Source organism: Stigmatopora nigra, chromosome 16 (genome assembly GCF_051989575.1).
Source record: "Stigmatopora nigra isolate UIUO_SnigA chromosome 16, RoL_Snig_1.1, whole genome shotgun sequence".
NCBI lineage: Eukaryota > Metazoa > Chordata > Actinopteri > Syngnathiformes > Syngnathidae > Stigmatopora > Stigmatopora nigra.
In genome coordinates, this window is record NC_135523.1 from 9,961,276 (window position 1) to 9,974,561 (window position 13,286).

The following is a 13,286-nucleotide window of genomic DNA, read 5'->3' on the forward strand; positions in this document are numbered from 1 at the left end:
TGTGGGTGCTACTTTGGCCACATGGATAGCCAACTCCCAAAAGAAGAAACTTGTCTTAAGAATATCACCACGACATAGTACAGTGCGACCTTTATTTTATTTAATATTAGTATGTTACATGCAATTGTACAGGTCCGTGCTCAGTGTATAGTGAATACTGTTCTGGGTTACGTGAGGCAAAATAGTGACCGCAAGTGATGGAGTGGGAAGTTGTGGTGAATGTGAACTATACAAAGAATGCTGTAAGCTGTGATGTGATGGAGTACACAGAAAATGCTGCCACAAAACAGAAACTCACAAGAGCAGCAAAGAAACACCCAACCACTAAAACCCGCTGAGTGATTGGGTCGGGTAAGTCAATGTGACCAAATAGTGTAATTCCAGGTAGTTACTACAGCGCTTTTTGGTTAATGATTGTATAAAATGTGGAAAAATCCATTTTAGTGTTCATCTGAAACATATTTGCAGTTCAGGCACACTCTTTTACACTAGGAGAAAACTTTCCCATACTGTTAACTTTACTCTGTGTCTGCATGTGCATGTTGCATTAATGTGACTTCTATTAAAGATGGCTAAGGTTGTTTTTTTTTGTTATTGTTATGTTTTATTTTGTGGACAGCGCTTTGGGCAAAAATGGCCCGAGGGAATAGCAGTCATGCAAGAGCAAGAAGCACACAAGTCCCTGTATTATCAAGCTCAATATGAGAAATTACTACAAATGCTTCTGAAAAAGGTTACAGACCTCTGGAGCACTAACGTGTTAAAGCAGTGGTCAACTCAAACAAAAGTGCAAAGATCACATATTGCATGCACTGACACACGCGTACGGGCTCGCTCCCACGCACACACATAAGGTATGGGCTGGTAGATTCTGAGAGTATAACCTTAAGTCATGCTATTGCAGTACGATGTACGTAATTAGGATTCAATCATTCATCCTTGCAACCGTTTTATCCTCAGTAGAGTTGTGGGGGGTGCTGGACACTACCCCAGCTGACTGCGGATCAGAGGCGAGGGACAGCACCTTGAATCACTGGCCTGACGATTATAGGGCACGAGGCGACGGTCAAACATTCACGCTCACACTAATGCTTATGGGCAATTTAGAGTGTCCAATTAGCCTACCATGCATGTTTTTGGAATTTGGGAGGAAACCAGAGTACCCGGAGAACATGCAAACTCCACCCAGGTGGACCGACCTGGATTTGAACCAAGGACCACAGAGCTGTGAGACCGATGTATTAATCAGTCAAGCCGCCAGGCCACCATAATTAATATTACACATGTAATTTAACCATCTATGAAAAAGCTAGCGGAATCGACAAGGACTTGAAAGCAAACCACACATCTGAAAAAGACACAAGCTGAACCCTTCAAAGTGAGTTGTGGCTGGTTTGATAATTAAAAAACAACAAGAACTCGGATCCGCTCGATTGTGGGGCACGGTAGGGCAGTGGGATACATTAACAACTTTGCCTAGGTTATAGCACAAAAAAGTTACTACCCATTTAAGTGTGTATCATAATCTAAGTTAAATTTAAAGTTCATGTTATCGTTACGAGCATGTTGCTGTCCATCATGTCTCTCTCCTGTCCACTCGCCTCAGGACTCCCCTGTGCACTCAGTGGTAAGCGCTACCGTCTGTCTGTACTGAATAATGTCACAATTTAACAGTGGCGGTCCGTGCATAGCCTCACGACGCCTTCAGCTCTCGGAATCAATCCAACCCTCAAAAACTATTTTATAGCTATAAAACCTCTACTGCAGCTACAGGTGTGACACATAAAAAATCAAATAATAAAATAAATAAATAAAATAATCAATAATAACCTCATACAATAGAAGTATAATTTAGGTTGTGACAGGCTTGCTTGCTTCGGAGTTGTCCGACCTTTCTTAATGATGTCCAACTTTTTTCCTTGAAAAGTCCGTCTTGAAAATGGCTTTGACAGTAAATCTGCAAACAAATAAATTTATTCTCCTTCAGCCATTGCGGGTTGACAAAACCGGTATTGAATCAACACAACAATATATTTGCTTCTACAGCTCGCTCCAGACACGGTTTGGTATCTCTGGCTAGTCCACTCTATCACTAGCCTGCCAATCATAGTGGGTAAAAGCGATGATGTATCCCTACGCTCGCAGGCGTAGGGATACGTCATCATTTTCACCCACTATGATTGGCTAGTGATAGAGTCTGTGAAAAGGCCTTGGTGTCACCAAATCAAATTCTTCAATATGAAAACACACATCTGGAAGCAGTGCAACCAGGGGGAAAAGCAATGAAAGGAAGCTAACAGACAATTTGGAATAATTTAATAGGTATTCATTGACGAAATATGATTAACATCTGTCCGTGTTTCAAATATTTCTTAGGCCAGCAGAGAAGGCCTTGAAGTTCTTGACGGCACACCACTGCATTTTAGTATTTCACATCATATCCACTAGATACGTAATAGGTGTTTGTTATTGAGTAGGTGGTGAATTAGAACAAATAAAAATATATTTATCCATTTTAAAACCATGTTTTTTCAGGGCGGGAACTGATTAATTGTATTTAGTTAATTTCTATGGAAAAAATGATTTGAGATATACATTAAGCTCATATCTTAACATATTACTTTATTTTTTTCATTATAAATAAAACCTCAACCCTTACAAAAGTTGACAAAATGACTGTTGAATTAATTCATTAATAATTATATCTTACATTGTAATTTTTTAGCAATACAACTTTCTACAGGCTTCTACGGGGTGTGAGGCATCAAAAAGATGTGTGTTTGATTTTAATTTTCTTGTAAAATATTGAAAATGCATCCAGTGGTACAGAGGTTCACTCACCTGACCGGGATCAATTTTGATCGGTGGTTGTGTGTTTGTGAGTGTGATTGGTTGACTGTCTCTACTATGTCTGCCTTATGACTGACTGGCAACCAGTCTAAGGTAAAGATCACCTTTTGTCCGGAGTAAGTTATAGTAGGGGCAAGCACCACTGCCAAGGATAAGTGGTGGTGGAAATGTATTTAGAATGTCATTTTCAAGCTATCGGAATTGTTTCTGTTTGCTTGGGTGTGCATGACCCAGCTTCTCATAACGTGGTTGATTGGTGAGATTTTGAATGTCCGATGTCTACATGACCGGTACCATTGGCAGTTCTCATTTGGGTGTATCAGTGGATACGTTTTTATATTCAAACTTGCCTCACCAAAAATGGCAGATACAGTATGTATTTTCATAATGGAGTGCCACCAATGATTTCAAATCTGCTCATACTTTATGTGGAGTTATTTGACTTGGAAAAGTGGTTGCAATCAAATTATAAAACACACATGATGAACTCCAACCTAGTCAGATATGTCCTGCTTATGCACAAATTAGTTAGAAAAAATGAATATTATCCAATCTTTATTGTGTTCTTTACAAATCATTTGGGGAAAGGAAGTTATTATCCTTGAAAAAGCCAACCCAGAAAATACACCGGGAGCACATTATGGCTACAAAAACATCTCAATCCAAATTCTTCAGGTTAAGAATGTCTGTGACAATCAGACAGAGGGTCTCTTCCCAAAATGAGCAAATTCAGGTTCAATCTTGTGATAATGTGAGTTCAATAGAAACATGAAGCTGGCAGGTCCCATCATGACCGAAACATCTGTAAAAAAATTACTTCTGCACCATGACTACGATTACATTTGTCACGTAGTAGAAGTTTTGCAGGTGGTGAAATTTGTCAGATGGATTAGTATGCTTGGAAATATATTCGTGTCGTGAACGCAAACAAACCACAATTGGTATAGGGCTGACCCTTGAGGCTGCTCAGACACTTGGAACAGTAAAAACAATATAGCAAATGGCACTGGAAGAGAAGATAGCAGCAATATTTAAGAAAGTGACTTTTGGAGATTACAAAAGGGAACAATATACAGTCATATTTAAAGAATAATATTATTTATACAATATATTATATGCACAAGAGTTTGTATTGTAGTGTATCAATGTTAGATGCAAAAAATATTTTGATTCAACTGTAGACACATTTTTCAGGTTAGATAGATATATTTGTTTGTGATGCTTTGTAGTTAGTCATGTTTTTTCTCCATTTTGTAAAAAATACTTTTTTGTGAAAGAGTAAAAACAAGATAGGGAATAACACTGGATGAAAGGATGAAATAAAACTTTTAGAGAGAGACCTGGAAATTACAAAAGGGAACAATATACATACACCCATATTTAAAGCATTATAATATATATTCATTACATTATAATTCTTTGTATTATAATCTATAAATGTTAGGTGTAGCTGATATATTTACAGACGTACTTCTCCTTACAAAATTAATCGGTTCCAGAATTTTTTTCGTTACTTGAAATGTTCTAAGTCGAGCAGTGAGTACTTTATATGTAAATTTTCTAATTCGTTCCTCACTCCTCACTCAGTCCGTTCAGGGTGGGGCGCCAGGCCACTTCCTGATGGACCAAACCGGGGTTTAGGGACGGTTTGTAAGCTTTTCGCCTATAGTGTCACAGATGGTTTCCATTCCCTCCTGTGACCAGGTGTGTGTACTAAACGGTGTTTTTGTCAGTCTTGGAGGGATTGTATGCATTGTCTGCTTAACGCTATTTTGCCATGACATATTTCAAGTTCCTCATTTTCCCCATGTCTTCCATGTTAGGTTTGGTTTTGTCATTTATTTGTAAGTCCTTGTTATTTTCTTGATTGCCCTTTCAGCCACAGTTATTAAAGTTCTGTTAGAGCACTCAAATCCACGTCCTTCATGCTTCTCTGCATTTGCGAATTACTACTTTTTTGTTCCATCCTCGACGCCTCACAAATCATAAGTAATTTGGTGGCTGAATTTTTTCATCTTAAATGTGACTAAAATGTCTGTTTTATTTTGGTATAGGAGATTTTTTTTCTGGCATATGTTTTATATATATATATATATATATATATATATATATATATATATATATATATATATATATATATATATATATATATATATATATATATATATATATATATATATATATATATATATATATATATATATATATATATATATATATATATATATATATATATATATATATATATATATATATATATATATATATATATATATATATATATATATATATATATATATATATACAAAGTGCATTGAAAACGTCCTTAATCATTCTTTGATATTATGACTTCAATATTTCTATATCTTAGAACAAAGAGAAATACAGCTAAGAATCTGAGTACATAATAATCCTAGAAAATACTTAGAAATTTAAATATTTTGAAATATATTGGATTAATTCATTTATAAAAATATATATTTAGATATTTCTCCATGTTTCTGTTTTTATTTGTATAACTACATACTTGTTAATGAATAAATAGGCCATAGAAGAAAGAGAGTGCAATTTGATGTTTACTTAAGGCTGGCAATGAGCTTTATTTCCCACAAAGAAGATTAGTATCCGTAAATTATGCATAATTTATCTCCTGGATTATCTCAGACATGCAACTATGGTATCTCTCAGGATAATCTTTTAAAAGTCAGTTTATACCGATGGTAGGTACTGATGTTTGCTTTTTCTTTTATCAAAGTCTAATTTTGTTCTGTACTTGTTTAGGATCCTGTGTTGCTTCACCACTTTTGTCATGATTATTTCAGTTGATATCTTTTTCAGACACTTGTTTTGCTTGATGAGCAAAGTAATGAGCATTGAAGACAGGAAAACCACTGTAGTGTGTTTTCCATTGCTTCACTGTGTTTCTCTGTGTATGTTTCCTGTATGCAAATGTGAATGAGTGGCCTGTCTTGTCCAGTGGTGCATTTAACAAGACATAGACCTTAGCTTTGGCCAAATAAGACAGTGTGCATCCATGCCATTTTCAAGATGTTCCAATTATATCTCCCAACCATCCACATATTGTCCAGATTTTGAATAATAACATATCTATTTCCATTCTAATGGCTGACATTGCTTGGTTTATCCATGCATGTAGGTCGACTGCTCTTTTATGCTTTGTGCTTCCACATGTTCCCAGCCACTCACTGTGTTTTAGCCATTTGTGGTCTAGTTATGCATGCGTATTTCACACACCCAATAGGTTATGCTTGTTTCCGTGTGTTCATTCAATTGTTTTTGGATGAGCATTTGTGCAGTGTGAACCTTGACATATGAGCTTTGCTCATGTTACAATACAGTGTGCACTCGATATGTCAAAATTGTGAATTAACCCAATTCATCTGTGTTGGCAATCTGTTTTTGTGGAATTCAGCAATACTGTCTATGTGGTACGTACACAATGCTGCAGCAAACAGGTTTGGAAACTGGGGTCAGTACTATGGCGGGGCGGGAATAATAGGAGACAGGGGTAGTTGACGCCCCCTATCTTAGATAGCCTCTTTTTAATGCATACTCCTGTAACTCTTCTACCCTCAAATCTCTCTTCCCATTCAATCATGGTGCCTGGCCCCAGGAGCCGGTGGGAACTAAAAATATACGCATGTTCGCTGAGCGAGGCTTTGTTTAAGGATACTTTTTCTCCGTTTGTTTGCGCAGGGTTGTGTGTGCATTGCCAAGACACTCACAAAGGTTTCATTGACAACTTGAATTTTTTTCGATTGATTTTTTTTTAAATCTATTTATTTTAGTTGGAGGGGGAGGGGGGTTATATTCTTTTAGGATTTGGATTTTGTTTTGACAGTGTTAAAACAATTTTGGCGTCCAACGGATGCACATCTGCCGACAACCTACGATATCAGTCAAAATTCATGTGTCAGGGAAGTAACACACCGAAACATGTCAGTTCACTAAAACAAAAACAAAACAAAAACAAAAAACAGGGCATACAACTGTTTACACCAGTGGATACTTTAAGTGAACATGGGAAATGGACAAGAAAATTCTAACCATGACAAAGCGAAGGGAAAAAGGAAACAGCATACAAACATGAATTCATTTTTAAGTTACTTAAACTTCATACATTACTGTTTGCTGAAAACCAAGCTCTCCCCAACATTTAGCTCAGAATTTAAATCATAAATATGACTTTAAGGGAGCTGCAGAGTAATTTTGAAACTTTTAGAGCTGAAAACGCATTGATGTATAGTCCTACAACTAATACTTGTTAGGGAAAATACACCAGTCTCCCCATTTTCAAAACAATAACTCCAACTTCACATTTTGTCAAATCATTGGCCTCCATCAGCAATATGACGGTCCTATCCTCAGCTTCGCCTTCTATACACGACCGATACATAAATAACCAAGCCTGTCGCCCACACAGGCAAATTCAAATGCACCTGTCAAAGTGATGAAGCACCCGCCCGCAGGGAGGCATTGTTTACATTTTCACTCCACTCATTGCAAAAGTGAGATTCTAATTATTCCTCTCACTGTAAATTAAAGCCAAATAGGACAAACCAAAAGGTATCATTGTCAATGCGCCAGAAGTAGGTATGTCCTTCAAGAAGGAACATTAAGAATCTTAGTTAAAATTATTATTATGTCCAGTACGTACTAGTGTATGAACCCCGTTGAAGACCTCTCAAAATCATTAATTTCCCAGAAAAGGAAAAAAAAAAACTACTGGAGACATACATGACAAATGGACAATGCACCACTGCTATTTGTTACCTATGCTATTCAATGCTTTTAGGGCAAGGCTCTAAGAAAAATGTTTTATTGTGTGTCTACTTTGCTTTGGATTTAATTCCCATCTTAATCTTTAATCATTTGAATCAAGAATTGAATTAAAATTAACGTTTATTGATAGTTGAAGTTTCTCGCAAATGTAAGTGTTTTCACAACAAATAACTGAAAGAATCTTGTCAACGAGTATTCGAAAATAATTTTCCATGAAACACACGGATCCATATTTATTGAAGTTGTGCTGTAAGGATTCAAGGATATGACCCAATAGAAAACACAAACCGAGACTTGTTTTTATCGCGCAAGAAGTCTTAGTGCCAAATTCAAAGTGAAATCGGAGTGTAAGTTCCGAAGAACAAGTTTCTAGGGAGATTTTACCATGCAAGTTTAAAACGGAGGCAGAATCTCAAAACATGGTGGAAGTGAGTGGGCAAGATAGAGTGCACGCCAATACAGATTCTGACAAAGAGGACTTGGTCTAAAGTTCCCGATATTTTTTTAAATGATTATTTAAATCGAGCGGGTAGGAACAATTTTCTCTTAGTACAGTACCTAAAGTATTCACATCTTTTATTTATAGATAGTATTTAAATATGAATACATTACAGTTTTTTCATATGACTATAACTGTAGTTTTTAGTAACAAATACACTTCTTGATATTGTATTTGTTTATTTGTATTTTTGCAGTGACGGGCTGTGCATTTCACACCTAGGCCTTCAGTACTGCTGTGTGATTCAATCCAACCCCTCAATAAGTATTTTATGGCTATATACCTTTTAATGTAGCTACAGCTGCGACACAAAAAATAATCAATAATAACCTAAACAACTAAATGTTATATGGGAAAATAGACATTTTACTCACCAAAAAGTATTTTTATTTATTCACAAAACCCATCATCCTTTAATTACTCAAGAAGATTCCAATTACTCTGTCGTACAGATAACACATGCTATTCCATCAAAAAGTTATTTTCTATTGTCATCAAAGCTAATGCTGACAGCCGAGTCTGTCCTTTTGCATTTCTAAATTTTTATTCTATTTTGCGCTGAAAATGTCCGTTTGACAGAAGCAGTACACACTGGTATGGTCATTTTCAAACCCACTAAAGTATACAGCCGCACCATGCTCTCACTCAGATTTTTCTGCTGAAGGAAGTCAAGGAGATCAGTGGGAGATTTTCCTGTAAAATCATCTATGGCATACATTACAATCAGTTCCGATCTTGAAAGGCTTTTAAAATTAAATTAATATATAGAAATAATACAAATAAGAATAGATGCAACAACAGGCTGAATGTACTTTTTTTAAATTAAAAAATCATTAATATTTTCTGGTAGACCAAAAGTCCACTCAACCACTATTGTGGAAATGATCAATACAGGACTCTAGCATCCTCTCAGTGTTCAGTGTAGAATATAACACCTGAAATAATATAATTATGGGCGACCTGGCGGCTTCAGTGGTTAGCTCTCGGCCTCACAGCTCTGGGGTCCTGGGTTCAAAATATGGTCAGTCCACCTATGTGGAGTTTGCATGTCCTCCCCGACCCTGCGTGGGTTTTCTCCAGGTACTCTGGTTTACTCCCATATTTAAAAAAAACATCCAAGGGAGGCTGAAACGGCACTCTAAATTCCCCCTAAGTATGAGTGTGAGCGTTAATGGTTGTCCCTCCCCCTGCCCTGTGATTGGCTAGCCACCGATTCATGGGTTTCCCCGCCTCTGGCCTGAAGTCAGCTCGGATTGGCTCCCGTGACCCTAGTCAGGATAAAGCGGTTCAGAACATGAATAAATTAATGATCTAATAATGTGTAAATATTTCCACACATAAGTTACAGACAAATAAAGGAAAATGCAATTTATAGTACAGAAAATACTTTGATCATTTGTCTCTAGAGGTTGATTTTTTCTTTTTTTTTTTGGAATGTTTATTTATTTATTTTTTTAAATTAGACTTGCGACTCCTCAATATAGCTATACTGGAATTTTGTTTACGGGAAATTGAATAAAAGTGATTGACGGAGGGAAAAATATTTTTTTATATTACTTCTGAAGGTATTTTAATGAGTTATACTGGTTTTCTGAATACAAATCCCATTAACCCTGAGACAAACTGTCTTAGTATCTTTGTAAACCACTGTCGAACGTTGCCATTCACATTTTCCCTCTGTTGTTCCCCTTGCCGATTCTGTTTGAAAACCTTAAATTTATGAAACTGCTGGAAAGCATGGTTTGACATATATAGTACTCACCATTAAATATAAGGTCTGTCTTCCATGATGCCAGGCAAGGGACTGATGCAGATGCAATCAGATTTCTAAATACAGACCCCAACAATAAATCTGAGCTTAATTGGCTTTGAATTGGTTTAGCTCACTTGAATGATATCTGCTTAAACCACAGCTGGGTTGTCTGCTCCATGCAGGCACTGAACCTAAATCAGTCACTTAGTGCTATCAAATGGAACAATGGTGAAGTGGAAAGAGCACTCAAACTCTTGTTAGAAAGCGAAAAAACAGGCTAGCGCCATGATGGAACAAACCAGATCAGAACAGTCTTAAGTGTGGAGCCACTAATGCTCTTTCCATCCTTTTGTATGAGTCATGAGCCATGATGCATTGCATGAAATGGCATCACCCAAACCTAACACAGAAAAACCGTTTAGACATTTTGTCAACTGGATTTCACATGGAAATTAGGGCTGGACCACCGCATAGCAAACAGGAGAGAATCATCTCTTTTCATGCTTAGCAAAATCATGCACAAAAGTGACATCTGGCAATGCCTGTTTTAACAAAAATAATCATATATTACAGAACCGTTTAGGACAATCAGATGCTTTAAATAGAAAATATTATTTCAGACCACAAAAGATCATGTCAATCTGCTTCTATTGTAGCCACAGCTACATTGGGACAGTCTGACAGAAGTAAGGCAACCAATTTGCATCATCAGCTCCTCTCATATCATCTCATGTTCTGAGGCTGGGCCCTATCCCAGCTGAAGCCGGGCAAGAGGCGGGTACATCCTGAATCGGTGGCCAGCCCATCGCAGGGCACAAGGAGAAGGAAAACCACGCACACTCACACCTATACCTAGGGGCAATTTAGAGTATACAATCAGCCTACCACGCATGTTTTTGGAATGTGGGAGGACACCGGAGTACTAAGAGAAAACCCACGCAGGCCCGGGCAGAACATGCAAACTCCACTCAGGTCGATGTTTCCTGGATTTGAACCCAGGACCCCAGTGCTGTGAGGCCGACACAATTACCTCTCGCCCCACTGCGCCGACATCATCAGCTATTATGACCACAATTAAACAATCATTATCTTATTAGTTCCACACAGGCAAGTAGGGTGAAGTACATTTCCCAAAGATACTTTTAGGGAGCTGTGTTCAAACCTTTGATCCTTCAATCAATAGATGTCCGACCCACTTAACCGTTAGTCATTGAATCCACTGAACAGGTAACCGTCAACCCCGTATTGCTGCGCACCTCCGGTTCTAAAGATTTCACAATTTATGTTTTAGGTTTCAAATTGATAAAAGAAAAAAATGATGCATAGATTGTCTACTACTTGGTTTGGTTGGTTTTCTTTGGTATAAACATTAAAGGATATTGTTACACTACTTGGGAATGTCACTTTAAATGTGTTAAAAAAATCCCATGTTTGCTTCATATGTCTGCATATCAATCATTTACTATTAAAATTTCTGAAGCCGGGTGGTCCGGCGGCTTGAGTAGTTGAGCAGTTAGCACATCAGCATCCTGGTCGCAAAACCATATCGGTCCATTTGTGGAATTTCCGTGTTCTCTCCGTGCTTTTGCATGTTTTACCCGGGTACTCTGGTTTCCTCCAACATTCCAAAAACATGCATGGTAGCTGATTGGACACTTTACAATGCAGATCACTTTTTCTCTTAACCCACCATAAAGTCATAAAAGAACCAAACTTCATGAATGTTTTTTTGTGACAAAGAAGTATCCGTTCCAATCACTCTACCAGAGAGAAATCTGAGTTATAGAAATAACTGGAAACTCAAGAGAGCCAGGACATTGTTCTTCACAAGTGTATGTAAACATTTGACCAGAACGGTATACAATTTTACAATTAAGTAACCTGGATTTTTTACAAGAAAAAGTTCCACTTCAATGACCTTTTACGAATTCATCCATTCTGCATGGATTTATATTGTGAGAGATTTATTACATTTATACAGAATTTATCAAGGTAATGTAAAACTGAGTAGACCATCACATGAGTGTATGGTTTTAACTTCTCTTAGTCAATGACACCATCTGTAAAATCCACCAAAATTGTGCACACTGTACACACCAGAGCCTGCACACTTTCAGAGGGAGCTTCCATGATCTTCACACATGGATGACTTTGAGTTACATGACCTATATAACATGTTACACGCTCTGCTTGCTGCTTGTGTCTCACCCTAATAGAGAAGGGCAGACCATTACAGGTGTATAAGCCCCAAATATACGCATAGACAGTGAACAGTCCTTTCATCAGTGTTGTGCATATGTACGCATGATCACATATGCAACCTGCCATGCTCTGGGTCCCATAGGATTCATGTACTAGTAACAATGAGCATCAAGTCCTTAGTACCAGCAATGCAACTGTAAATTTCTATATTAAACGCTTTCAGATTTTTCTTTTTAATATGTTGAATAGTTTTTCCATAATGTCCATTTATATTCCATCTCATGACTCAACTTCATATTCGCTGACTACTGCAGAACTAAAAAAATGTTGCTATGGACTTCCAATTATTAAAAACAATTTGTAACTTTATTTTTTTGTTTGTTTACAAAATATGTTTTACTCCATTAATATTATATAAAGTGTGTTAATATACAAAAAAAAAGTAAAACATGTTGTCATTAATCTCATTGTATGTGATTAGGTGGCAGTCTATGACTGTATTCGGACAGCACATAACCCATTGGCCGGTTGGACAGCCCCCATGGATGAGTTACATGGAGAGTTCTCTCCCCTACCAAATGGAAAGGCCAGTACCCACGTGGCGATCTACACACTCTATGTAAGCGGGTTAAAGCAAATATACAGACTTTTCCTTCGGCGACCAGATGGGGCCATCATTGAGGTACAGTATTTAGAATCTAAAGTTGTTGAATACACTAAGCAACAGCTCCAAAATTAAATGCAATTTGTATTTAAAAATTCAAGAAGAAGAATACTTTTTTTAGAAAGTAACACCTATATCCCATTGAAAACCATTATAGTTCAGTGTACCAAATATTGTTCCCTGTCCGTGCCAGTCATTTTATTGATTTCATGCAAGAAAAAAGACCATGATAAAGGTGGAGACAGAGGAAGGAAAGATGAAGTGGATGCAGCTTCCCAACCACTCCTCATTGTTACACCCATTCTGCCTGTGGGAGGGAGCTGCATGATTATTGAGTCCAATCCACAGACAACAGTACAGCTGTGTGGTGCAGGAAGGTGAAAAGCAATATTACTAACTCAAATAACATGAATCAAAAGGTTTTCCTTGGGCAAAAACAATTGTAAAATGGGGTTTCCTACTCAAATAGAAGAGAAATGATTTGCCAACAGAAACAAATCCTAAATTCATTCAAG

The 13,286-nt window shown here is 37.2% G+C and overlaps 1 protein-coding gene across 1 annotated transcript in view; it reads left to right on the top strand.

Annotated features, from left to right (window-relative positions):
- ofcc1 (orofacial cleft 1 candidate 1) overlaps window positions 1-13,286 on the top strand; it is a 106,828-nt gene that overhangs the window by 73,514 nt on the left and 20,028 nt on the right. Inside the window, exon 17 of the mRNA XM_077735747.1 lies at window positions 12,589-12,789. Coding sequence (XP_077591873.1) covers window positions 12,589-12,789 — 201 coding nt within the window. The remainder of the gene's footprint in view (window positions 1-12,588; window positions 12,790-13,286) is intronic.